The sequence below is a fragment of the Amblyraja radiata genome, chromosome 24 (assembly GCF_010909765.2).
Source record: "Amblyraja radiata isolate CabotCenter1 chromosome 24, sAmbRad1.1.pri, whole genome shotgun sequence".
NCBI lineage: Eukaryota > Metazoa > Chordata > Chondrichthyes > Rajiformes > Rajidae > Amblyraja > Amblyraja radiata.
In genome coordinates this window covers 2979481-3007099 of record NC_045979.1, presented here as the reverse complement: position 1 = coordinate 3007099, position 27619 = coordinate 2979481, and the positions used below count along the sequence as shown (strand labels likewise).

Below are 27619 nucleotides of genomic sequence, written 5' to 3'. Positions count from 1 at the left end.
CAGATTTCCCCTGACTCTCAGTCTGTAGAAGGGTCTCGACCCGAAACGTAACCTATGCCTTTTTGCTGTCTGACCCTCTGAGTTACTCCAGCTTTTAGTGTCTATCTTCGGCTTAAACCGGCATCAGCGTTTCCTTCCAACAGAATACAGATCATCCTAGGTCACATACACTTGACCGTGGGCACCATGCACGCACAAACTCCAGAGAGGAGGCTGCATTTGTCCCGTGGGAATGGAGCATTTCCATGTCCTGTCTCTCTCCCCTCCCCCACCCGGCCACAACAATAGGGGGCTGGGTGGAGCTGAGAGCTTGTAACCAAAGATCCTGTAGCAAGCAAGATAGACCACTCCTGCTAAATGCAATGGGCTGATGTGTAGAACGCAACGGAGCAGAACGTGGGCCTTTTTTTCATCCATTTCAGTAACCCGACCCGACCCGCAGTGTAATCAACGTTGCGAGGGAACAGTTTGTGTTGATAAATTATAATTCTGAAAATGAGGAGAAGATATTTACCAAAGAACTTTTATTTTTTCGATGATGTTTCCGTAACCGGCTTCCGTCTCCGCACTAGTATCTTTGCTCCGCTATGGGATCTTTGGTGCGGAGACGGAAGCCGGTTACGGAAATGGGGCCGAAAATTACCCATGAATCTGCCCATGACCGTACTACATCTTTTTCGTCGAGTGGTCCATCTTGCTCGCTGTAGGATCTTTGCTTGTAACAGACTCACCTCAGCTCGTCCCCCCACCCGCTCACTCTCCCATCACAATGCCTCTGTGATCCTCTTCGGCACATTCATTTTATTCATGTCTAGCTTATACACAGTTCAGGTTGCAACCAGTTCTGTGGAATGGAAGCCTGTCATAAACTGGGGACTTAGTACACCAGAAAAGTAAAGACAGCTTCCCTCTATCAAAACAATCTTGGCCAAATATTAAAGTTGCAGACAAAGGCCTGGATAGGGTGGATGAGGAGAGGATGTTTCCACTGGTGGGAGAGTCTAGGACCAGAGGTCATAGCCTCAGAATAAAAGGACGTTCCTTTATGAAGGAGACGAGGAGGAATTTCTTTAGTCAGATGATGTCAAATCTGTGGAATTCTCTGCCACAGAAGGCTGTGGAGGCCAAGTCAATGGATATTTTTTAGGGCAGAGATAGATAGATTCTTGATTAGTGCAAGTGTCAGTACTTTTGAGGAAAAGGCAGGAGAATGGGATTAAGAGGGAGAGATAGATCAGCCATGATTGAATGGCAGAGTAGACTTGATGGGCCTAATGGCCTAATTCTGCTCCTATCACTTATGAACTTGTTACGGCCTCGTTCACAAGTCTGGCATTCTGCCGAGATGATGTTTAATCTGTAACGTCACACCGTGGCTAAAATCCTGTCATATAAAACTGGAATGAACCAAAATAATAATCAACATTCTTACTAATTCAGATGTGTTCTGTCTCAGTGTTCTACTGACTGATACAGCAGAGTTCCAGTAATGTAGCAATGTACTTCCAGTAAAATAGTAATTCTGAGGCAGAATTCACAGAAGATGTCAAGGGACCAGTTTAATGGAACTGTGCTGGATCATTAACGAGGGTTCTGATATACTTGCTCTTTCCCTACTGCCATGTTAATGCCTCCCCATGAAGAATTGACATCAAACCTTCTAAAATGTTCTAACTGGATCTGCGTCCGGCATTCTGTCGGGCAGACATTTGCAAACACAGCAAGTCCCCATGATAATAGACAATAGACAATATGTGCAGGAGTAGGCCATTCGAGCCAGCACCGCCATTCAATGTGATCATGGCTGATCATCCACAATCAGTACCCCGTTCCTGCCTTCTCCCCATATCCCCTGACTCCACTATTTTTAAGAGCTCTATCTAGCTCTCTCTTGAAAGCATCCAGAGAACCGGCCTCCACCGCCCTCTGATAAACATACTTGGCTTCTTTCTGCTTTTCTTTTAATCACATCCATCAAGTCACGTTGATACCTCGTTATAAAACTTTGTATTATTTTCTCATTCATCGCACATTAACATGCGCTGAGTCCCAAGAATTTCCCAGGAGATTATTATCACAGATCAAAGAGAAATGTGGTCATCTATGTCACGCCTGTCATCAAACCACGCGGTCAGGTGTGATTAAGGTTAGAAATATAAAAGTGTGTGCTGTGGGCAGTTTATTTCCTACTGATGGGCACTGGATCACACAAAGAAGATGTGATTACAGATAGGTCAATGATTGAGTCAAATGTAATTGCGTGAACCTTGTTGGGCCGAGGGACCTGGTCACAATGGCTACTTGGCAAACCTGTTTAGGAGCAAACAGAGAGAATGATGGGGATACACAGCAGGTCAGGCAGCGTCTACAGAGAGAGAGAGACACACACACATGATGCTTCACATCAATGACCTTTCATCACAACCTGTTATCATAGTTCTATGAAAGATCATCGACCTAGAGTGTTAATTTTGTTTCTTGCCCCACAGACGCTGCTTGACCTGCAGAACACCCCTGGAATTACATAAACATAGAAAATAGGTGCAGGAGGAGGCCATTCGGCCCTTCGAGCCAGCACCGCCATTCATTGTGATCATGGCCGATCGTCCGCAATCAATAACCCGTGCCTGCCTTCTCCCCATATCCCTTGACTCCACTAGCCCCTAGAGCTCTATCTAACTCTCTCTTAAATCCATCCAGTGACTTGGCCTCCACTGCCCTCTGAGGCAGGGAATTCCATAAATTCACAACTCTCTGGGTGAAAATGTTTTTTCTCACCTCAGTCTTAAATGACCTGCCCTTTATTCTAAGAATAAACCTAATCATAATCTAAGAATAAACTAAGTATAAATTCTCTCTTTCTGGTATTGGAATAGGGGTTGGAGAGCTGGAGAAAGGGAAAGACCAGTGTCGGACTTGGCTGTGGCCAGGCAGCTTCCCACACCCACAGTTTAGTCTCAGTTGACAAGGTAATGGAGAGCATCAAAGTCAATGCGTAGGAACATAACTTCCACTGTATGCGTTGAATATCGACTTCTCTAACTTCAAGTAACCCTTGCTTTCCCTCTCTCTCCATCCCTCCCCCACCTGAGTTCTCTGACTAGTTTCACTGACCTTCTGATTAATTTTGCTGATTGTTTGCCTCCTTGTCACCTTCCCCTCAGCTAACAATGAACCGTTCTACGTCTCCTTCACATCGGCTGCGTTGATCTGTCATTTTCACACCTTAGCCTTCCATATCTCTAGTTTCCCTCTCCCCTGACTCTCAGTCTGAAGAAAGGTCTTGACTTTTCTTCACCCGTTCCTTTTCTTTGAAGAGTTGCGAATTGTGAAGCTAGAGGAAGGAATGGAGGGGGAGGGGATAGTTGCGAGTCCAGGTGGGACAATGTGGACGGGAGGTGTTGGGGGCAACAAGGAGGGTTGAGAAAGGTCCGGACCCCGAAACGTCACCTATCCATGTTCTCCGGAGATGCTGCCTGACCCGCTGAGTTTCTCCAACGCTTTATATCTTTTTGTTGTAAACTGGCACCTGCAGTTCTTTGGTAGACAAAAGTGCTGGAGAAACTCAGCAGGTGCAGCAGCATCTATGGAGCGAAGGAAATAGGCAACGTTTCGTCCCGAAACGTTGCCTATTTCCTTCGCTCCATAGATGCTGCTGCACCCGCTGAGTTTCTCCAGCACTTTTGTCCACCTTCGATTTTTCAGCATCTGCGGTTCCTTCTTAAACACCTGCAGTTCTTTACGAGTTCTCACTCGCGGTGACTGGCTTGCCCTCAACAACCATCCACCCACAAAACCTTCTTCAGTGCTCCACCTCCAAACTGGAAACACCAGGATCCTGCCCCTTGAAAAGAAGTGTGGATTCCACGAGATTATCCAAGGAATATTTCAACAGGTGTGTTGACAAAGAGCTTTGAAGATTGATTGTAGAGTTTGAGCATTTGACAAATCTTCCACCCTGCAAACAAAGACTGAAGTAGCGGTCACTAACATCACTACCACATCCCTTCATCTTTCTGTCTTCACCACCGTGTGTCTGTCTTGGGTCAAAGAGATTTGCGGACCGCTCCTCGCTGGTGGTGGGGACCCGGGAGGCTTCCTCACCCACCAAGGGTGCAGCTCTAGCCTCTGCAAGGCCAAAGTGCGGGCTCCCCCAGGATTCACATTTAGGAGGAGAAGCAGAGACCGCAGCACTCCATGCATATCTCCAGGCAGTCGGCTGACTCACAGCAAGCGTCCACAATGCCGCAGTCCAGGTCGCAGGGCAGGTCGCAAGCCGCACACTCCTCAGAGCCGCAGCAGAAGCAGCACGAGGTGTCGGTGCTACACGATCCACATGTGGCACAGTCCAGCACGATGTTGCACAGTGTGAGGAACTGGCAGAAGAGGCAGGCCAGGATACAGTGCACACAGCAGTCTGTGGAGGAGAGGGAGAGAGAGAGAGAATGTGAGAGAGAATGTGAGAGGGAGAGGGGGAGGGGGAGGGGAAGGGGGAGGGGGAAGGAGAGGGAGAGGAGGAGGGGGAGGGGGAGGGGGAGAGGGAGAGATCACACAGCAGTCTGGGAGAGAGAGGGGTCAGTGATGCATCTCACTGTCACGATGACCAGTAACAATCCTGCACATATGTGTTCCATCCTGTATTCATGTGTGCAGTACATGCTGTACACGTGTGTGTACATCTGTAGAGGACATTGAGCAAGCCCAGGGCTATTCTCAACCAGTGGGCAGCAGGTAACTGGGCAGAGATTGTGAGCAGGAACTAGGAGTCATTGCTGCTCTCCAGTGTAGCAGTTACTGACAGTCGAGGAGGGTAGCATATCCAACCTCTGTCCTAATTCTCTGACGTGGGAGTGAGTGGTTGGTCATGAGGAGCAGGGATCCTGGCTGAAATGCTTCTCCGCATGGACATTGGGCAAAGGTTGGGAGCAGGAAGCCTCTTTATAAACCACAAGTTCCTTTACAGCAAATCAGGTGTACACAGGAATCCCGATTCAGTTCTACGAAGTGAGATGGTTGCCCACCTCTTCACAGAGTGTGGACTTACAAAGAGAGTCTGGAGAAGTTTGCAAGGGTCCCTGTCATAGTTAATCCCGAAAAGCCCCGTATCAGAGGACTCTGTTCCCAAGGGACACATTCAGAGATTGACATCGAACGCTGTTGGAAGGTCATCAACTCGGTGAAAGACGCTCTTTGGTCTGCCCGAGCTTTGTTCACCACCCAGCAGAGCGAGATGTCCGTTGGGGAAAGTTGCCGACTGGCCCGCTCCAGATTGCAGGAGGACGTGCTGAGGGACGCACTGAAGCTCGGTGCAGCCAACGCCAAGGCTCTGTGGGGGAGGACCACAGTATAGGGTCCCTCCGCTGCTGGGCATGGGGGGGGGGGGGCATGGGGGGCACCCCTCAAACAAGGGAAGGGATATCACCCCAGGGGACCACATGAGGGGGGGGGGTAAAATTTGTAAACACTGCGTTACGACGCAATGAATGGATGTATAGCCTTCGAGAATGTCGGAAGAAGCTTTGCCCGGTACATGTTTTGTATATATCTTTTACTCCAAAATAAAGTTATTTCGAATTTTTCTCCACACCGAGGGTCAATGGGCAACAATTAGGAGTGGGAAATAAGCCTATTTCTGTGCTCTGTCTAACAGAGTATGTTATTGGTGGGATCACTTAACTGAAAAGCAAGTTGGGAATGTATCTGAATCCGTTTCATTGTGCCTGAAGCTCACAGTTTTATCTCATCCTAAAATTCCACGTTTCCCGAGATGAACTTCTCCCAATCCTGAGAGGAACAGTTTCAACTTGAAAATATTTCCTCACATTTAATTTGTTATTTCCAAATTGGACCCAACAGTTTCTGTGGCAATATCGAACCTTCCTGCACCCAGGTAAGCCTGAGGTTGACAAAAGTGCTGGAGAAACTCAGTGGGTGCAGCAGCATCTATGGAGCGAAGGAAATAGGCAACGTTTCGGCCCGAAACGTTGCCTATTTCCTTCGCTCCATAGATGCTGCTGCACCCGCTGAGTTTCTCCAGCACTTTTGTCTACCTCCGATTTTCCAGCATCTGCAGTTCCTTCTTAAACCCAGGTAAGCCTGAGCCCTCTTAATGGAAACAGACAGAATCACCATGTGTGCAGCGGTAGAGTTGCTGCCTTGCAGCGCCAGAGACCCGGGTTTGATTCTGACCACAGGTGCTGTCTGTACGGAGTTTGTACATTCTCCCCATGACCTGTATGGGTTTTCTCCGGGATCTCCGATTTCCTCCCACACTCCAAGGACGTACGTACAGGTTTGCAGGTTAATTGGCATGGTATAAATGTAAAATTGTCCCTAGTGTGTGTAAGATAGTGTTAATGTGCTCGGATCTCTGGTCGGTGCGAACTTGGTGGGCCAAAGGGCTTGAGCTGTATCTCTAAACTAAACTCGATTCATCCTCACTAATATAAGTTATTATCTACAATTGGAGAGGGAGAAAGGTAAATCGGAGGTGTCGGTATTACAGTTTAAACAAAGGGGACTATGGTTCCATGAGGGGGGAGCTGACCAAAGTTGACTGGAAAGATACCCTAGCAGGGTTGACAGTGGAACAACAATGGCAGGTATTTCTTGGAATAATACAGAAGGTGCAGGATCAGTTCATTCCAAAGAGGAAGAAAGATTCCAAAGGGGCGACCGTGGCTGACAAGGGACGTAAAAGACAGTATAAAAATAAAAGAGAAGAAGTACAACGTAGCAAAGTTGAGCGGGAAGCAAGAGGATTGGGTAACATTTAAAGAGCAACAGAAGATAACTAAAAAGGCAATACGGGGAGAAAAGATGAGGTACGAAGGTAAGCTAGCCAAGAATATAAAGGAGGATAGTAAAAGCTTCTTTAGGTATGTGAAGAGGGGAAAATTAGTTAAGACCAAAATTGGATCCTTGAAGACTGAAAAGGGTGAATTTATTATGGGAACCAGAAAATGCCAGACGAGTTGAACAGGTACTTTGGATCCATCTTCACTAAGGAGGACACAAACCATCTTCCTGATGTACTAGTGGCCAGAGGATCGGGGGTGACGGAGGAACTGAAGGAAATCCACATTAGGCAGGAAATGGTGCTCGGTAGACTGATGGGACTGAAGGCTGATAAATCCTCAGGGCCTGATGGTCTGCATCCCAGGGTACTTAAGGAAGTAACTCTGGAAATTGTGATTGCATTGGTGATAATTTTCCAATGTTCTATAGATTGAGGATCAGTTCCTGTGGATTGGAGGGTAGCTAATGTTATCCCACATTTTAAGAAAGGCGGCAGAGAGAAAACAGGGAATTATAGACCAGTTAGCCTGACATCGGTGGTGGGGAAGTTGCTGGAGTCAATTATAAAAGATGAAATAGCAGCACATTTGGATAGCAGTAGCAGGATCGGTCCGATTCAGCATGGATTTACGAAGGGGAAATCATGCTTGACTAATCTTCTGGAATTTTTTCAGGATGTAACTAGGAAAATGGACAAGGGAGAGCCAGTGATTGTAGTGTAAATGGACTTTCAGAAAGCATTTGATAAGTTCACACATAGGAGATTAGTGGATAAAATTAGGGCACATGGTATTGGTGTAGGGTGCTGACATGGATAGAAAATTGGTTGGCAGACAGGAAACAAAGAGTAGGGGTTAACTGGTCCCTTTCAGAATGGCAGGTAGTGACTAGTGGGGTACCGCAAGGCGTGGTGCTGGGACCGCAGCTATTTACAATATATATTAATGATTTAGATGAAGGGATTAAAAGTAACATTAGCAAATTTGCAGATGACACAAAGCTGGGTGGCAGTGTGAACTGTGAGGAGGATGCTATGAGAATGCAGGATGACTTGGCCAGGTTGGGTGAGTGGGCAGATGCAGTTTAATGTGGATAAATGTGAGGTTATCCACGTTGGTGGCAAAAACAGGAAGGCAGATTATTATCTAAATGGTGTCATGTTAGGAAAAGGGGAAGTACAATGGGATCTGGGGGTTCTTGTTCGTCAGTCACTGAAAGTAAGCATGCAGGTACAGCAGGAAGTGAAGAAAGCGAATGGCATGTTGGCCTTCATAACAAGAGGAGTTAAGTAGAGGAGCAAAGAGGTCCTTCTGCAGTTGTATAGGGCCCTAGTGAGACCACACCTGGAATATTGTGTGCAGTTTTGGTCTCCAAATTTGAGGGACATTCTTGCTATTGAGGGAGTGCAGGGTAGGTTCACAAGGTTAATTCTCGGGATGGCGGGACTGTCATATGTTGATAGAATGGAGCGGCTGGGTTTGTACACTCTGGAATTTAGAAAGAAGATCGGGGATCTTATTAAAACATCTAAGATTATTAAGGGTTTGGACACGCTAAAGGCAGGAAACATGTTCCCGATGTTGGGGGAGTCCAGAACCAGGGGCCACAGTTTAAGAATAAGGGGTAAGCCATTTAGAACAGAGGTGAGGAAATACTTTTTCACACAGAGAGTGGAGAGTGTGGAATTCTCTGCCTCAGAGGGCGGTGGAGGCCGGTTCTCTGGATGCTCTCATGAGAGAGTTTGATAGAGCTCTTAAAGATATGGGGAGAAGGCAGGAACGGGGTACTGATTGTGGATGATCAGCCATGATCACATTGAATGGCGGTGCTGGCTCGAAGGGCCAAATGGCCTATTCCTGTATCTATTGTCTATTGTCTCTCGATCTCCAGCTGCATGCACATCCCAAAGGGGGCTGATATTTTCTGATCAATGATCATGAGAAACTATTCTGTTTGTCTAGTCTTTACTCTGGCACTAGTTTATGTGAGTTAATTTAACAACACCAGTTTAGATTAATTCTTCATCAGCACTGGATGCTGTAGATAAAAATAGACAATAGACAATAGGTGCAGGAGTAGGCCATTCGGCCCCTCGAGCCAACACCGCCATTCAATGTAATCATGGCTGATCATCCACAATCAGTACCCCTTTCCTGCCTTCTCCTCATATCCATTGACTCCGCTATCTTTAAGAACCATGTCTAGCTCTCTCTTGAAAGCATCCAGAAAAAACATGTATTTAATGTTACACTTGATGAAAGGCACTCCCTGTAACAGGATGATTCCATTGTAATCACTGAGTGTTTTTCTACTAGAACAAATGGAGTGCTCTCCACCCTGGTGCCAGAAATTCAGGATTTCCATGCGTCTCCAGAACATTGATTTCCAATATTTCCAAACCAATGTTTGCCAGGGATTGTTGTAAATACATTAGGGTTAGGGCCAGCTTTGATAGTGGACTCTGACCAAGTGCAGCCATGGTGAAGTGTTGCAGCAATTACCAGGGCCCCATAACGGATCTATCTCCACCTGTAATCCTGCTACACAGGCTCTCCTTAACTGAGAAGCATTACTACTTCCTGATTCCTCTTTAATTTCAAATGACATTAATGATTTTAACATGAGTTTGTGTTTAGTTTGGTTTAGTGATACAGTGCGGAAACAGGCCCTTCGGCCCACAGAGTCCGTGCCGACCAAGGATCCCCGCACATTAACACTATCTTACACACACTAGGGGCAATTTACACGTACACCAAGCCAATTAACCTACATACCTGCACATCTTTTATTATGTTTTATATTTATATTTATAGAATTTCAAAGTAGTTTAATTGTGTTTTATAACTCAATCTATTTGGGCGGCACGGTGGTGCAGCGGTAGAGTTGCTGCCTTACAGCGCCAGAGACCCGGGTTCGATCCTGACTACGGGTGCTGTCTGTAGGGAGTTTGTACATTCTCCCTGTCACCTGCATGGTTTTACTCCGAGATCTTCATGTTTCCCCCCACACTCCAAAGGCGTACAGGTTTGTAGGTTAATTGGCTTGGTATAAATGTAAACTGTCCCTAATGTGTGGTAGGATAGTGTTAGTGTGCGGGGATCGCTGGTCGGTGCGGACTTGGTCGGCCGAAGGCCCAGTTTCCGTGCTGTATCTCTAAACTATAAAAAAACTATTTTTAATATTCTGCAATTGATGGTGTTTCTGATCAGGGCCGTTTGGGGACATTCATAGTTTTTCACAGTCCGACAGTCAGATGAACTGAGAACACAGAGTGCTGGAGTAGCTCAGTGGGTCAGGCAGCATCTCTGGAGAACATGAATGGGTGAGGTTTCACAAAGTGCGGGAGTAACTCAGCGGGTCGGGCAGCATCTCTGGAGAACAAGGATGGGTGAGGTTTCGGGTCGGGGTGGACTGAGGGATGGGGAAAGCTTTCTGTAAACATCCGTGTACATTGCTATGACTTATTTAACCTTCCCCAAACTGCAAGGTTCAGGGATCGCCTCGTTGCAGCAACTTGGCTGGTGAGTCTGAGCTGCCCTTGTGCTCAATGCGGGCGGGGTCAGCATTGGGTCAGTGCGGGGTCAGCATTGGGTCAGTGCGGGCGGGGTCAGCATTGGGTCAGTGTGGGCGGGGTCAGCATTGGGTCAGTGCGGGGTCAGCATTGGGTCAGTGTGGGCGGGGTCAGCATTGGGTCAGTGCGGGGTCAGCATTGGGTCAGTGCGGGGTCAGCATTGGGTCAGTGTGGGCGGGGTCAGCATTGGGTCAGTGTGGGCGGGGTCAACATTGGGTCAGTGCGGGCGGGGTCAGCATTGGGTCAGTGCGGGGTCAGCATTGGGTCGGTGTGGGCGGGGTCAGCATTGGGTCGGTGTGGGCGGGGTCAGCATTGGGTCAATGTGGGCGGGGTCAGCATTGGGTCAGTGCGGGGTCAGCATTGGGTCGGTGTGGGCGGGGTCAGCATTGGGTCGGTGTGGGCGGGGTCAGCATTGGGTCGGTGTGGGCGGGGTCAGCATTGGATCAGTGTGGGCGGGGTCAGCATTGGGTCAGTGCGGGGTCAGCATTGGGTCGGTGTGGGCGGGGTCAGCATTGGGTCAGTGTGGGCGGGGTCAGCATTGGGTCGGTGTGGGCGGGGTCAGCATTGGATCAGTGTGGGCGGGGTCAGCATTGGGTCAGTGTGGGCGGGGTCAGCATTGGGTCGGTGTGGGCGGGGTCAGCATTGGGTCAGTGTGGGCGGGGTCAGCATTGGGTCAGTGTGGGGTCAGCATTGGGTCAGTGTGGGCGGGGTCAGCATTGGGTCAGTGCTGGCCCCGTTTACTGGGCATTGATCGTGTACAATAGACAGCTGATCTGTGTGGGTGGCAGGTGTGCGGCTCCATACTCACCTTGCTCTGCGTCAGAAGGGATCTGTGATGCTGTGGATCGGGAGCTGGACTTGCTCTTCTTGCTGCTGTGGCTGTTGATGGAGGGGAAGGACTGCAGTTTGCCGTGCTTGCCATGAGAGATGGAGGGTGTGGAGCACACCACGTTGCTGCCCTGCACCCTGGCTCCGAGCGGTGAGAGAGGAGCCGGGTTGTGTGGCCTGTCAGCGGCTGTGGTGGTGGAGCTGTTCGGCTGCGAGTCCTGTCCCGTGGCGTTTGGTGACGGTACCGTGGTCAGAGCACCATTTCCCGGTGTGATGGAGCTTGTTGAAGGAGCAGCCTGGGGTTGACCTTTAAACAAGCAAGACAAAACAAAATTACTTTAATTCCCAGCGTTATCCAGTGGCCGATTCCTCCGCAGCTCAGCAAAGCTTCAATGGTCCGTAACCACTGGGCATTGGACACAGACGTCACCACTTACTGGCAGCTATGGGCCATAGAGACTGGCACTGACCAGCATTGACCAGAACTGACTGGCAGTGACCATCACTGACTGGTAATGGGGTGAAGGCAGGTGAATGGAGTTAGGAGGGAGTGATAGATCAGCCTTGATTGAATGGCAGAGTTGACTTGATGGGCCGAATGGCCTAATTCTGCTCCTATCACTTGGTAACCCACACCAAGCAGACACTGTTCATCTGTTTTGCACAATTCATATCTAATTTTAGTAAAATTATTTACAAATACATAATAGCATTTTATTAGTTTTAGTTCAATTTATTGTCAGGTGTACAGAGGTACAGTGAAAAGCTTTTGTTGTGTGCTAACCAGTCAATGGAAAGACAATACATGAGTACAATCGATCCATTTACAGTGTACAGACAGTAAGAAATGTTACTGTAGGAGGAGAGATTTAAAAGTGTGGAGCGATGTGGCTGGCATGCAAACAGTCGCCTGGCTTGGCTGCCATCTGAAGCTAACTTCCTGCAGATCAGCGGCACAGCTGTTAGAGCTCCTGCCTCACAGTGCCAGAGACTCGGGTTTGACATGACCTCGGGTGCTGTCTGTGTGGAGTTTGCACATTCTCTCTGTGACCGCATGGGTTTCCTCCTGATGCTCTGGTTTCCCTCCACATCAAAGACTTGCGGATTTGAGGGCTAACTGCTCCTCTGTAAATTACCCCCAGTGTGTAGAGAGAGTGGATGAGAAAGTGGGGCAACATAGAACTAGTGTGATGGCCGTTGTGGACTCAAGGGGCTGAAACAGGGCCTGTTTTCACACTGTATCTAACCTGACCCAGCTCCCTTCTTGCTTTAGTTGTTGAATTGCCAATGAAATAGATTATTATTGCAGTGGGAATGAGGTGTTAATGACCATAAACGAACCAAAATTAATATTCACTGCCGACCCACACAAGCAGTACTCCCCCAGAAAGGAGAATGAGAACAAGTCTTGCTCTGGACCCTCCAGGACAAGTAACAGGTCAAGCACTGGACTACTGTCTCAGCAGTCTCGCAGCAGTGACCCTCAGACTGTGCAGCACCTTGAAGTACTGGCCCTGTGAGGTACAGCACCACCTCACCTCACCAGTGACCCTCAGATAGTAGTACCGGGTCTGTTGCGCTGGCCCTGTGAGGCATAACCTCAACGTTGACTCTCTCTCAGTGCGACACTCCCACTGTAAAGACCCTCAAAAAGATAGACACAAAATGCTGGGGTAACTCAGTGGGACAGGTAGCAGCTCTGGAGAGAAGGGATGAGTGGCGTTTCGGCTCGAGACCCTTCTTCAGACCCTCAGACTTCGCAGCACCCTGTGGCACTTGCCCAGTGATGCACAGCACCTCCTCACCTCACCAGTGACTTTCAGACAGTGTAGAACAAACTCGGACTGTGCAACACGCTGTAGTACTGGCTCAGTGACCCACAGTACCTCCTCAACACAGCAGTAACGCTCAGACAGTGTAGAACAGCATGGACCTTCCAACCCTGAGGCCAGTGATGGAAATGGGGGGGAGGGGTACGCAGGAGGACGTCGTTCCCCTACTTTTTAGTTTCCAGTCTCCATAACAGGGCTGCCAACTCTCACGCTTTGAGCATTTTTACATATTCTCACGTTCTCACGCTGATCACATATTTCCCACGCTCTGTTGTGAAAAATTCTGTGATCAACGAGAATTTAAAAACTCATATCAACTGCATGGGCTGCGGGTGTTGGAGAGCCGGGGTTGAGGGAGCGATGGAAGCAGAAGCAGCAGCAGGGACAGATGCAGGCGGGGAGCCGGGGCTGGCGAGTGTTTGCTGGGGCTGATGAGTGTTTGCCGGGCTGGCGAGTCGCTTGCTGCAGCTCCGGCCATGAAGCAGCCTCAGTGCAAGAGTCCCGGGCCGTCGGAGGCGTCAAAAGCATTGCACCGCTGCCGTTAGAGTCTCTGTGCCGAATTCGCCCTGGTGACCGGCATGGATCAGGCAGCGTCTCTGGAGAGAAGGAATGGGTGACGTTTCTGCTTGTGCCCTCTGCAGGTGCCACCTGGCCCGCTGAGTTCCTCCAGCATTCTGTGTTTCTTGTTTGGCTCTGGAGTTGACGGTGGACACGGGGGGCTGGGGTAACTCAACGGGACGGGTGGCGGCTCTGGGGAGAGGGTGGCGTTTCAGGTCGAGACCCTTCTGCAGACAATCACAAGTACTCTCACCGACGAGAGTTCAGTTCAGTCTGAAGAAGGGTCTTCTCTCCAGAGTCGCTGCCTGTCCCGCTGTGTTACTCCAGCTTTATGTCTATCTTCAATTTCAAGAGTTAAATAAAAAACACAGAGTGCTGGAGGAACTCAGCGGGCTAGGCGGCATCTGTGTGGAGGGAATGGATTAGGAGTTGTTTTGGGCCAGGGTTCAAAGATCAAAGATACTAGAGCGGATACTAGTATCTTTGCTGCAGATCAGGCATGATATTCTTCCGATTTAAATTGGAATTCCGATTTTATTGTTTTCCTATTTGTCAATTTTTTGTGCCCGATTATTTGGCAGCCAATCAACCGCTGTCTCTAAGGGGGTTGCGTCCAATCACCGACCAGCTTCCCTTAAAATTCCCGTCCGATCAACAAAACGGTCTCCTCCCGTCCAATCAGCCTCTGTCTCCAAGGGCATTGTGTCCAATCACATAATGCGTTGGTCACTTGGCGGCCAATCAGACACAGTCTCCGAGGGGCTTTGTGATCAATCGCCGACCTGCTTCCCTCACTGAAGCAGACAATGGCTGCAGCCAACACAGAGAGAGAGAGAGAGATGCAAGAAAGCAGCTATGACATATAATACACATTAAACTATATTATAAATACACAATAAACAAGTTATGCATTATTGTGCTCTTACATGGGTATGGCCGCACATAAAAAAATCCCCCCCCTCCCCCCCTCCCTCTACTTCCCAACCTCAGCTTCAAGGACCTTAGAGTACCCCTAGTTCCTAAAACCCATTTCCATCACTGCCTGAGGCATTGACTCAGTGTGACACTGGACGTTTCTCCGACTCCTTGGGCTTCAGCCCATAATTCGTTTAAATCCAGGAGACAAGATATCAGCCACAGAGATGTGCAGACAGGTACAGCTAATGAGATTTCAATTAAAAGGCCTTGCATGTCCAGGGTGAGATAATGGTGCCTGGATGCAGATTGAATTAGTATGGCCCCATTTTACACAAATACACTACATTATCTGCCTGTGCTAATTAAAACCTGTGCATTGGAGAGAATATAAAGACCCTGGGAAACTGAAATCAATCATCTCACTTCACATCAACTCACTCAAGCAATTTAATTTTAACTTTTTAATTTAAGATACATTCTGTGGTTGGTTCCTATCTGAATCAATTTGCTTTGCATTACTGAGCAATGTAGCACAGCTTCTGCCTTTAGCCTGCTTTTGTAAGTTTATTCCGAGGTTTCACTATCTTTGCACTCCCCTGTCCCACCCTCTCCCTTGTCCACAGCCTCCCCTCCCCTGTCCCCACTTCCCCTCACTGCCCTGTCCCTTGTCCTGCCCTCCCCTGTCCCCACATCCCATCACTCCCCTGTCAACTGTCCTGCCCCCCCCCCCTCCCACACCCTCCCCTGTCCCCATTAGCCCCACACTCTCCTGTCACCACTGCCTCACCCTCCCCTGTCCTCACTGTGCCCTCCCTCTGGCCTCACTGTCCCACACTCTCCTGTCCCCACTGTCACCCCCCCCCCCCCACCCCCCTTTGGGTGAGAGAAATTGCAAGAGACCAAGCCAGAGGGAGCGTAGCAACGGAAGGGGGAGTACAGAGCTTTTGCATTTTTCAGCTTGAAATTGTGCAATCTGGTGCACACTGTAGCGAGTCTTTTAACTTACACTTGAATGCAATATTTATGCTTTGCATTTGGATTAGCTATGAATAAGGTTAGGCTAAATTACATTCATAATTACATTCCACAGTAGAGTCCAGGCTCTGATCAACAGGTGCACCACATGAATGATCTTAGTGTGTTCATGTAGGGAAATCAGATTATTATCAAACACTTGGCCCATGTTGACCAACCTGAGTCTCACTGTACACCTGGTACTACTCCTGACTCCAGTTGCATACCTTCGCTCATTCCTGACCCTGAGTCGAGCCTTACACCTGCTCCCCCCCCCAAGTCCAAAGTTGCTTATCTAATGCGGTAATCTTTTATGGGGCACTTCACGGACCAAATTTTGTATACACGGACCAATGCTACATCCGTTGGCTTCCTTGTTATCTAACATGCTAGTTACTTTGTCAAAGAAGTCATCAATTGGTTGAACACAATTTCTCAGCCATAGAATTATACTCACTCAGCTGTATAAGTATTCGGTTACCATTTCCTTCATTTTCCTAACACACTGTCCTGAAGTCATTTTCACCCCCAATATTTTCAGTATTTTGCTGTCTTCCTCTTAGCTGGGACTTTTCCGAAATGCAACGTCCAATCACTATATATTTAAGCAATAATATTCTATTTAATGTGACCTTGAGAGTACATTATATTTTCTGTGGTATTCATAACAACAATGATTTAAAAATCTTTGTTTTGATTGCACCTACCAAAATGCATACATTATTATATTAGTTAATATGTATCGAAGGCATTTTTGTTCCAATGCTCCCCATTCCCAATTACTTTTACATTGAAGTGATTGAAATCCAAGTGAAGTTTAAATGGCATCAGAAAAATAAAACCTCCGGAATGGATGATATTCATTACGTGGTTGGTTGGCGTCAGTATCAGCACAATTAGTGTATTAAACTTTGAATCTTCAGATGTCCTGGTTCAAGCTAAAACTAAAGGCAAATAATAACCTCCTCACACATTCTCCTGCAAGTATCTCTGTCACTCCTTTAAAATATGCCCCTTCTTTGAACAAACTCTTAAACATCACATCTGAATCAGTTTCCATCTGATTACACTCCTAGTGTTCATCAACGTATTCAATTAATAAAACAATGAGATTGGGGACATTTCTATTCAACCTGTCAAAGGAATTTGTGAGGTTTTTTTCTGCCGTAACTGTAAGTAAAAATCTTGCAGGCAAGCACGATGCTTTCTCCAACCACCCCTATTTAATGACCACTATCTTCCACGCAACAAAAATGTTTCCCTGTACCTCGGTACACGTGAAATAAACTAAACTAAACTGAACTGACATTTATGGCACAGAAGAAGCCACTGTGTCCACACCAGCTGATAACTTGTCCGTTCTAATCCCACTTCCCAGGTGTACATTTAGAGTCATAGAGTGATACAGTGTGGAAACAGGCCCTTCGGCCCAACTTGCCCACACCGCCCAACATGTCCCAGCTACACTAGTCCCACCTGCCCGCATTTGGTCCATATCCCTCCAAACCTGTCCTATCCAAGTAACCGTCTAACTGTTTCTTAAATATTGGGATAGTCCCTGCCTCAACTACCTCCTCTGGCAGCATGTCCCATACACCCATCACCCTTTGTGTGAAAAAGATACCCCTTAGATTCCTATTAAATCTATTCCCCTTCACCTTAAACCTATGTCCGATAGTCCTTCACCTACTTTGGGCAAGAGACTCTGTGCGTCTACCCAATCTATTCCTCGCATGATTTTATACACTATAAGATCACCCTCATCCTCCTGCGCTCCAGGTAATACTCAACCTCTCCCTATAGCTCAGACCCTCTAGTCCTGGCAACATACTCATAGAGTCCTGGAGGTCATAGCATATAACGTGACATTCCAATTATATCTTTAAATACAAAGTGTCTTTGTTTCAATTGTTATTTGAGGTTGAGAACACAATATCCATTCATATTGCGTGATTTATTATTTTCTCAACTTACTCTTATTTGCTTACCTTATCTTAAATCTAGGATTCCCAGTCCTTCCCTGCTAGGGGAATTAGGTTCTTCTTATCCAGTTTATCTAAACCTTGTGTAAATGTATACGCATCAATTATTTTGCCTTTCATCCTTGGCTGTGCCAAAGTAAATAACCCAAGCCGAGGCACTCTACTTATTACTAACACTTTCCAGTTCTGGCAACATCCTTATAAATGCCTGCTCTACCCTCCCCATTGTGGCCACATCAATGCAACACAGCTATGACCAAGCCCATGCAGAAACTGGGACCCAACTCATGTTTGCCTCAGTTTTAGTTTAGTTTAGTTTAGTTCAAGTCAAGTCAAGTCAAGTCAAGTTTATTTGTCACATACACATACGAGATGTGCAGTGAAATGAAAGTGGCAATGCTCGCGAACCAAACAACCAAACAAACTATAAACACAATCATAACACACATATTCTTTTACATAATAAATAATGGAAGGAAAAACGTTCAGTAGAGTTAGTCCCTGGTGAGATAGGCGTTTACAGTCCGAATGGCCTCTGGAAAGAAACTCCTTCTCAACCTCTCCGTTCTCACCGCATGGCAACGGAGGCGTTTGCAGGGGTGGAAGGGGTCTCTCATGATTTTATTGGCTCTGGAGTTGCACCTCCTGATGTATAGTTCCTGCAGGGGGGCGAGTGAAGTTCCCATAGTGCGTTCGGCCGAACGCACTACTCTCTGCAGAGCCTTCTTGTCCTTGGCAGAGCAATTCCCAAACCAGATGGTAATGTCCCTGGACAAGATGCTTTCCACCGCCGCTGCGTAGAAACACTGGAGGTGGTAAAGGCGCTGCCTTGCCTTACTCACGAGTGCTGAGGCGTGTGATGCCCATGTCATATCCTCGGAGATGTGGACTCCCAGATATTTAAAACAGTTCACCCTATCCACAGGATCCCCATTTATCCTCAATGGAGTGTACGTCCACGGATGATGTGCCCTCCTAAAGTCCATGATCAGCTCCTTCGTTTTTTTGATGTTCAAGAGGAGGCTGTTATAATAATAATAATAAATTTTATTTTCGGGCGCCTTTCAAAGTCTCAAGGACACCTTACAGAAATTAGCAGAAGAGAAAAAAACATATAGTCTGAGTAAAATAAATAATAAGGACATCACCAGTACACAAATTAAAGACAGAAATCGCTCCAAAGACAAAAAATCAAAAAACACAATGTGAAGAGAGAGCAGCGGCAGCTAAAGCGCGCCAGCGTCCACTCTCCCTTCCGACAGCCATCTTGGACACAGACTAACATGTTAACTTAACACACAGAAAAAATCATCCCCCCACAGTGGTCACCACTGTGGGGGAAGGCACAAAGTCCAGTCCCCATCCCCAGTTCACCCAAAGTCAGGCCTATTGAGGCCACCGCTATTGCCTCTGCGGAGGCCCAATGTTCCTGGCCGTTCTGGCCGGGTGCTGTTGCCCCGGCGTTGGGAGAGTCCTCACAGCGGCTGGGCCACCTGGAACGGCCGTTTCCTAGCTGGAGGCCGCGGCTTCCGAAGCCGACAAGGCCGCGCCGGGTTGGAGCTCCCAGGCTCCCGATGTTAGAGTCGGCGCCGCCCGCTCCGCAGACCCGCAGCCCAGAGGTGTTGATCTCGGCGGTCACAGCTCACCGGAGCTCCAGCGCGTCGATCCAGCGCGGCGACCCAGGCAAGGCATCGCCCGCTCCGCTCCGCGATAGCGCTCCAGCGCTGTGCCGCCAACGAAGCCGAGGTGATGGACGGTCCCCGCCAGGAAACGGCGCTCCACCCCCGCTGGTAGGCCACGAGGACGGGTCGATGGGGCAGCCCGGAGAAAAAGCTGCCTCACCAACCAGGTAGGGACCTAGAAGTATAATTACCTCCTTATCCCACATTAAAAAGTCCATTTCTCTAACAGACGAAACACAAAACTTACTAAAAACTTCAAAAAAAAAAGAATTAAACAGACGGCTGCTGGTTAGCAGCCGTTCCCCAAGATGGCTCCTCCTCCTCATGGCACCAGAGTGCTAGACCAGCCACCTCCTCCCGGTAGGCCTTCTCGTCGTTGTCTGAGATCAGGCCCACCACCACAGTGTCATCAGCAAACTTAATTATTGAGTTGGAGCTGAACCTAGCCACACAGTCATGTGTGTACAGGGAGTACAATAGAGGGCTGAGGACGCAACCCTGGGGCGATCCTGTGCTCAGGGTGAGGGACTTTGATGTATTCCCTCCCATCTTGACTACCTGGGGCCTGACGGTGAGAAAGTCCAGGACCCAGGCACACAGGGAGGTGTTGAGCCCCAATTCCATTAGCTTCCCGGCCAGTCTGGTGGGGACTATCGTGTTGAAGGCTGAACTGTAGTCTATGAACAGCATCCTCACGTAGCCCCCCTTCTGGCTGTCCAGATGGGAGAGAGCGGTGTGCAAGACCTGGGAGACCGCATCGTCCGTGGGTCTGTTCGGACGGTATGCGAACTGCAACGGGTCCATGTTCCGAGGGAGGAAGGCGCAGATGTGTTTCTTCACCAGCCTCTCAAAGCATTTCATGACTACCGAGGTAAGTTTAGAGATACAGTGCGGAAACGGGCCCTTTGGCCCACAGAGTCCACGCCGACCAGTTATCGCCGCACACTCACACTATCCTACACACACTAGGAACAACTTGCATTAATACCAAGCCAGTAGGTTATCACTATTTGATCACTATTATCACTATTTGATCACTCTTACCAATGGAAGTGTTTGATTACTGGGATCCCATTATCACTATTGTCACTAATAGCACAGAATGCCTGACCACTGAGATAACTACTTTCACTATTGATCACTATTGTCACTTTGATTACTATTTGATCACTCTTACCACTGGAAACGTTTGATTACTGGGATCCCATTATCACTATTGTCACTATTAGCAGTGCATATCTGCAAACCTGTATAACTTGGGAGTGTGGGAGGAAACTGAAGCTCTCGGAGAAAACCCATGCAGGTCACGGGGAGAACGTCCAAACTCCATACTGACAGCGCCCGTACTCAGGATCGAACCTGGGTCTCTGGTGCTGTAAGGCAGTAGCTCTACTGCTCCGCCACCGTGCTGCCCACTTGTAGCACAACTTCTCAGCTTTTGCGCTCCGAACCTCAGGTAATAATGGAAAGTGTTCATTCTGCCCTCTCAGCAATCTTACCCAGCTGTTCAGAAACCTTCAAGCAATCCAGTATCCCCTTTTCTCCGCAATTCTCAATATTGTACCAGCATAACAAAGATAAAATGTCTCTGGGGATCTTAGATAATTTGTTTTACACAGAGTGGTTGATATCTGGGACGTGCTGCAGAGGAAGTAGCGGCATTAGATTCTACTATTACATTTAAGAGACATTTCGACAGATATTTAAATGGGTAAGGCATGGATGGACATAGATCGACCAAGGGCAAATGGGAATAATGTTGATGGTCAAAAAAGTTAGCATGCACATGATGGGCTTAAGGGCCAACTCTGTTCTGTATACATCAATAAATCTGACAACATTATCTAAATGTGTCCAGCTCAACACTCAGAGCAAAACTAGAACCCAGTGGCCTCCGCTCACAATGACGTAGCCACATAGCAAGTGCCGGGTGAGGTACAGTCAATAGACAATAGACAATAGGTGCAGCAGTAGGCCATTCGGCCCTTCGAGCCAGCACCGCCATTCAATGTGATCATGGCTGATCATCCCCTATCAGTACCTCGTTCCTGCCTTCCCCCTATATCCCCTGACTCCGCTATTTTTAAGAGCCCTATCTAGCTCTCTCTTGAAAGCATCTAGAGAACCTGCCTCCACCGCCCTCTGAGGCAGAGAATTCCACAGACTCACCACTCTCAGTGAGAAAAAGTGTTTCCTCGTCTCCGTTCTAAATGGCTTACTCCTTATTCTTAAACTGTGGCCCCTGGTTCTGGACTCCCCCAACATCGGGAACATGTTTACTGCCTCTAGTGTGTCCAAGCCCTTAACAATCTTATATGTTTCAATATGTTTCAGTCCCTCACTCCCGCACCACAGTGAGACCGTGGCAGCTCCCATACCCACACTCTACTTCATGCTCCACCCTGAACCATTCAATGGTGCTGCAGCCTAAACATCTACCGGCCATTCTGTCCCAAACATTACCAGTGACAACGGTGACCAAACAGTGATTTTACTTCGGAGTCACGTGAGTGACTACGTGAAGAACCCCGCCAGGACGCATGCGTGTCATATCGCTACACGCATTGCAACGAGTTACAGCAGCGGGAACGACGTTCCCTTAGCGGCAAAATTTGAAAGCCGGGAACAGCAGGTAAGGAGACTCTGCGTTCCAGAATTTGAAAGTCGGGAACAGCAGGTAAGAAGGCTCTGCGTTCCTTCCACTTACCTTTTAGGTGGAGACATGGACCGGATCCACGAAGGCTGCGGGAAATCTGACGGGAGAGAACCGCGGAGTTGCGGGCAGCCGGCAGCAGCAGCTAATCTCCCGTAATGGGAACAGCTGTGCCCGACTTCGCTCCCGACTTCGCTCCCGCGCCGGCCCCGGCCGGTTGGGAGAGGTAAGCAACTAACAGAGTCGTTGACTGCGAGGAGTCCGACTCTGAATAGCCGCGAGCGACCAGTGCCCGTGTGCATGGGGGTCGGTTTGAGCGGCTTTAGGAGCAGCCGCGAGCGGCCGGTGCCCGTGCGCACGGGAGCCAGTTTGAGCGGCTGGGAGCGGGGAACAAAGCAGCCGCGAGCGGCCAGTGCCCGTGAGTACGGGAGCCGGTTGGAGCGGCTGCAGGATGGGTCAACAGCAGCCGGGAGTGGCCTATGCCCGAGAGCATAAGAGCCAGTTGGAACGGCTGCTGGAGGAAATACCCCAAAGTGGCAGGAGATGGAGGCTAGCTACAGTGGGCAGGTAGTAAGCCCCTCAGCAGTACCTCGTGTAGGGCTGCACAGTGTTTCTCCCTCATCAGAGGGGAACACCGAGGGTCAATCCTGGGCTGACTGCAGGAGCTGGAGCAGGAGCGGCTTCAGGAGCAGCCGCGACGGCCAGTGCCCGTGAGCATTGGAGCCGGGTGGAGTGGCTGCAGGAACTGGAGCAGGAGCGGCCTCAGGAGTAGCGGCTTCAGGAGCAGCCGCGATGGCCAGTGACCATGTGCATTGGAGCTGGTTGGGTGCCCGAGAGCATCGGAGCCAGCTGGAGCGGCTGTTGGAGCAGGTAAGTGGCAGGCTCCGGGAGATGGAGACTAGTCACAGGGGGCAGCTAGTAAGTCCTACAGCAGTACCTCTTGTAGGGCTGCACAGTGTTTTCCCTCATCAGAGGGGAGTATAGGGGGTCAATTCTGGGCTGCACCTGAACAGGGGTGCAGAACATACCCCTAGTGCACATGGGTGCAGAAAACCTATTGGAAGACACTTACCATCAGGGAACTGCAAAACACTGAATGTTCCCAGTATCAACCAGTGTATTTGAAAACATGGCAGGGCAGGGACTTGAAACGAAAGATAGTTCCAAAAGTCCTAACAGCGGGTATTACGGGTTTCGCCCGCACAATAAACAAAAAGACATGACACTAGATCACCAGGATGCACTGGCCTTATTTTGCTAACTACCAATATGAGTAAACAGCATTAGGAAGAAGTACCATCCAACCGGCTTTAGAACCTAATTTGCAGGCCTCTGCAAACCTGGAACCTCCATACCACCAATATTAAAATTTGGAGGCAACTTATCTAAACAGGTAAAGACCTTGACATAGAGGGAAACCCTGGGGCTCATTAAAGCAACGTCTAAAAACTACTTCCTGGGGAATGCGCTAACCCACAACACAGACCCAACTACAGATCCAGACACCGGCACCTCAACGACCACGGAGGATGCCGAAAAAGTAACAAATCTACTAATAGTAACCATGGAGGAAGAAGTATAGGGTTATACCATAGAATTATTCAAAACATAATCCTCCAGTTCAGCATGTACTGAACTGAATGTTCGTGCTTACAGGCAAAGAAATAATCAAAAGCGCATACTGAACTAGTGCCCAAATAAAAAAGGAGTAATGGAGGACATCCAACACGAATCACAGGAATTCGTGTCCAAAAATCTTTATCATAAAATAGATGGTGGTTGCCACGTCATCATAGATTTGTCTAATTTGAATACTTTCGTACTTTATATTCATTACTAGATGGGAACCTTTGTTACTGCAAAGGTATTGATCCTAGGTTACTACATGGCAAGCATCGTATTAAAAAATGCTTACTATACAGTACCCATTAGAGGTGACCACAGATGTATTTAACACAATGGATCATCTGCGGTTCACCCTTAACTTAGCTCACATGTCAGTGACTTTGCCGTAAGAAAAGGTTACAGCCTTAATGGAGGCTTGCAGTAAACTAAACCATCCATCAGACTGGTAGTAGAATAATTGGCATTATAGTGGCTGTGTTCCAGCCACATAAATCGGACCTTTACATTATCAAATTACTGAGCGCAAACATGCGTGCACTCAAAAATTATGAGGGTCATTCTGACAGACCTAAGAAGCTACCAACAGAGGCCACAATGGTACTAAAATGGTGGAAACATAACATTAGGCATTGTTCCTATCCAAACATTAACAGCTACCCGTCTATGGAACTACATACTGATGGGCACTTGGATGGGATGCTACCAATTCCATCTCCAGCTGTGGGGGAGATGGAATGCACAGGAGGCATCATTACATACGCTGGGCATAAATACCTGGGAAAGTTGAGTGCATTCCATGGCTTTAAGTCATATTGTTCTGGGTTATATCACCAGTATGTTAGACTACTAATTGACTACACCACCGTGGTAGCATATGTCAACCATATGGGTGGAAACATATCGACATCATGTGACTATCTGGCCAACACAATTTGGCAATAGTGTATCCAGAAAGATATTAGGATATCAGCTACCAACTTACTAGGTAAACTGAATTTAGTGGCAGACAACAGGTCACGCTAAGTCTATGAAAACACTGTATGGATGTTGGATAAAATATGTATTGCTGGAATTACAGCATGGTATGGAACACCAGATAACGACCTATTCACATCCATGCTCTCACCAGTTATCGAATTAGGTTCTTGGGAACCAGAACCTGGGGCAGTGGCTACAGATGCATTTTCGCTGCATTGGGGGGTAATTTATGCATTCCCTCCTTCTGCCTCATCAGTCGGGTATTTAGGAATAAACAGTAGACTCCGCATCTGGTATTTTGATAGTACCCGATAGGCCTACTCAACCATCCTCAAGACAGCAGGATGGTCAACGGAGGAAACTTTCCAACGACTTTATAACAATCCAGTAATTGAACCTGGAACATTTGCAGAAACAAATTTAAGTTCTGTAATATAATTTACCCCATAAATAGGGGCAATAATTGGTGTTAATATTTTTACCGTTGGGTTTCAATATCGTATTGATGTCTAATGATGTTAACTCTATTCTCCCCAAAATCAAGGCAGATGTGATGCATGGACTCGTTCCACGGCATGAAATCACAGAGCTTTAAAATCTTCACGTAGTGACTCACGTGACTCCGAAGTAAAATAGTAAGATTAAACGAGAACTTACCAGTTTGAAGTTTGATCTTTATTTTATGAGGAGTAACGTTGAGGGAATACGTGCCCTCCGCTCCCACCCTTGATCATATACTCAACTGGTATCTCTTCTCTAATCTTACTATGTTTAGTCATTACAGTTATCTGTGATTTCACACCGCTGCTTTGAAGATTGACACGCATGCGTCCTGGCGGGGTTCTTCACGTATTCCCTCAACGTTACTCCTCATAAAATAAAGATCAAACTTCAAACTGGTAAGTTCTCGTTTAATCTTACTATTATAGTGGTCAAATAGTGATAGTAGTGATCAAAGGGATAAGAGTGAGCAAATAGTGAGAGTGTGATGCCAGTGGTCAAATACTACCAGGGCCAATCGTGACAATAGTGACAATGAGATCCCAGAAATCAAACACGTCCAGTGGTAAATCGTAATCAAATAGTGATAATGGTGATCAAAGGGATAAGAGTGATCAAATACCGAAAGTAGTGATCCCAGTGGTAAAACACTCCCAGTGCCGATCGTGACAATAGTGATGAGATCCCAAATATCTTTAAGAAGGAACTGCTGATGCTGGAAAAATCGAAGGTAGACAATAATGCTGGAGAAACTCAGCGGGTGAGGCAGCATCTATGGAGCGAAGGAATAGGCAACGTTTCAGGTCGAGACCCTTCTTCAGAATGATGTTGGTGCGGGGGGGGGGGGGGCGCGAAAAAGAAAGGAAGAGGCGGAGACAGTGGGCTGTGGGAGAGCTGGGAAAGGGAGGGGAAGGAGGGAGAAAGCAAGGACTACCTGAAATTGGAGAAGTCAATGTTCATACCGCTGGGGTGTAAACTACCCAAGCGAAATATGAGGTGCTGCTCCTCCAATTTGCAGTGGGACTCACTCTGGCCATGGAGGAGGCCCAGGACAGAAAGTTCGGGTTCGGAATGGGAGGGGGAGTTGAAGTGCTGAGCCACCGGGAGATCAGATTGGTTGGTGCAAACTAGCGAAGATGTTGGGCAAAGCGATCGCCAAGCCTGCGCTTGGTCTCACCAATGTAGAGCAGCTGACACCTGGAACAGCGGATGCAATAGATGAGGTTGGAGAAGGTGCTCTGCCTCACCTGGAAAGACTGCTTGGGTCCTTGGATGGAGTCGAGGGGGGAGGTAAAGCGACAAGTGTAGCATTCCCTGCGGTTGCAAGGGAAAGTACCAGGGGAGGGGGTGGTTTGGGAGGGAAGGGACGAATGGACCAGGAAGTTACGGAGGGAGCGGTCTCTGCGGAAAGTAGAAAGGGGAGGAGATGGGAAGATGTGGCTAATGGTGGGATCCCGTTGGAGGTGGCGAAGATCCCAGATATCAAACACTTCTAGTAGTAATCGTGATCAAATAGTGACAATAGTGATAATGGTAATCAGATGATGATAAGTAATCCCAGTGATGAAATACTCGCAGTGATAATAGTGAGCAAACAGTGATAATAGTGATCAAACACTCTCAGTGATAATAGCATCTATATATTTCTGGGTGAACGAACATTTCATCACTCACTGATTGAATGTGCTACACTGAATAGTCATCACTGCTTCTCTTGCACAGATGCTCTGATAAGCAAGAATTCATGCCCTGTGAATGCACAACCTATATTTCATACATGTTCAATGCAAACACACCCGCAGGGCTTCGCAACGTATTTCATTGTCAATAAAGTACTTTTTGAAATACCGTGTATGTTATAATGCAGGAAATGTGTGTGTGGAAAGGTCTCACAGATATTAGCCCAGGTGGAAGACATTTTCTTCAAACAGTTTAGTTTAGTTTAGCGATACAAAGAGGAAAGAGGCCCTTCGGCCCACTGAGTCTGTGTTTACCAGCGATTCCCATACATTAACACTATCCTACACACACTAGGGACACTTGACACTTATACAAAGCCAATTAACCTACAAACCTGTATGTCTTTGGAGTGTGAGAGGAAACTGGAGCAACTGGAGAAAACCCACGTGGTCACGGGGAGAACGTACAAACTCCGTACAGACAGCACCTGTAGTCAGGGTCGAACCCGAGTCTCTGGCACTGTCAGGCTGCAACTCTACCACTGCACCACCATGCTGCCCAGTATTGTTTATATTTGCCCCAGTACTTGGATTAAGTTGAACTCACTTCTCATTTTTGTCTCCCTTTATATAAATGTCACCATTTGAGGGATGAGATAGAGAATAAACCAATGTTTAACCATTCTCTTCCTGGGCAGATGGCACAATTCGGTTTCAATTCAGCCTCACACTCCTGACCTACAGGCATGCGGTGGAGAAATTAAAGCTTGGGGGTAAAAACCACCAAATAAAAGCAAGGATAGACATAGAGGGAGAGTTGCCATGGAGGTCTGACTGAAGGATCTTGAGCCTTCACTGGAGATCGTCCCACAAAGAGATGGTCCACCTTTGTTGTCACCTTCTCCTAGCTAATTATCATCTAGTCAACATTTTCCTTCAACTTTGTTCCCTTTGATGTTTCGTTTTCACACCTTACCTTTCCTTATCTCTGTGTCTCCC

General features: G+C 47.8%; 1 protein-coding gene across 1 annotated transcript in view; it reads right to left on the bottom strand.

Annotated features, from left to right (window-relative positions):
• Window positions 1-3664: 3664 nt before the first annotated feature.
• LOC116986694 (myoD family inhibitor-like) overlaps window positions 3665-27619 on the bottom strand; it is a 99774-nt gene continuing 75819 nt past the window's right edge. Inside the window, exons 3-4 of the mRNA XM_033042265.1 lie at window positions 11178-11504; window positions 3665-4417 (exon numbers count right to left, since the gene is read on the bottom strand). Coding sequence (XP_032898156.1) covers window positions 4167-4417; window positions 11178-11504 — 578 coding nt within the window. The 3' untranslated portion in view covers window positions 3665-4166. The remainder of the gene's footprint in view (window positions 4418-11177; window positions 11505-27619) is intronic.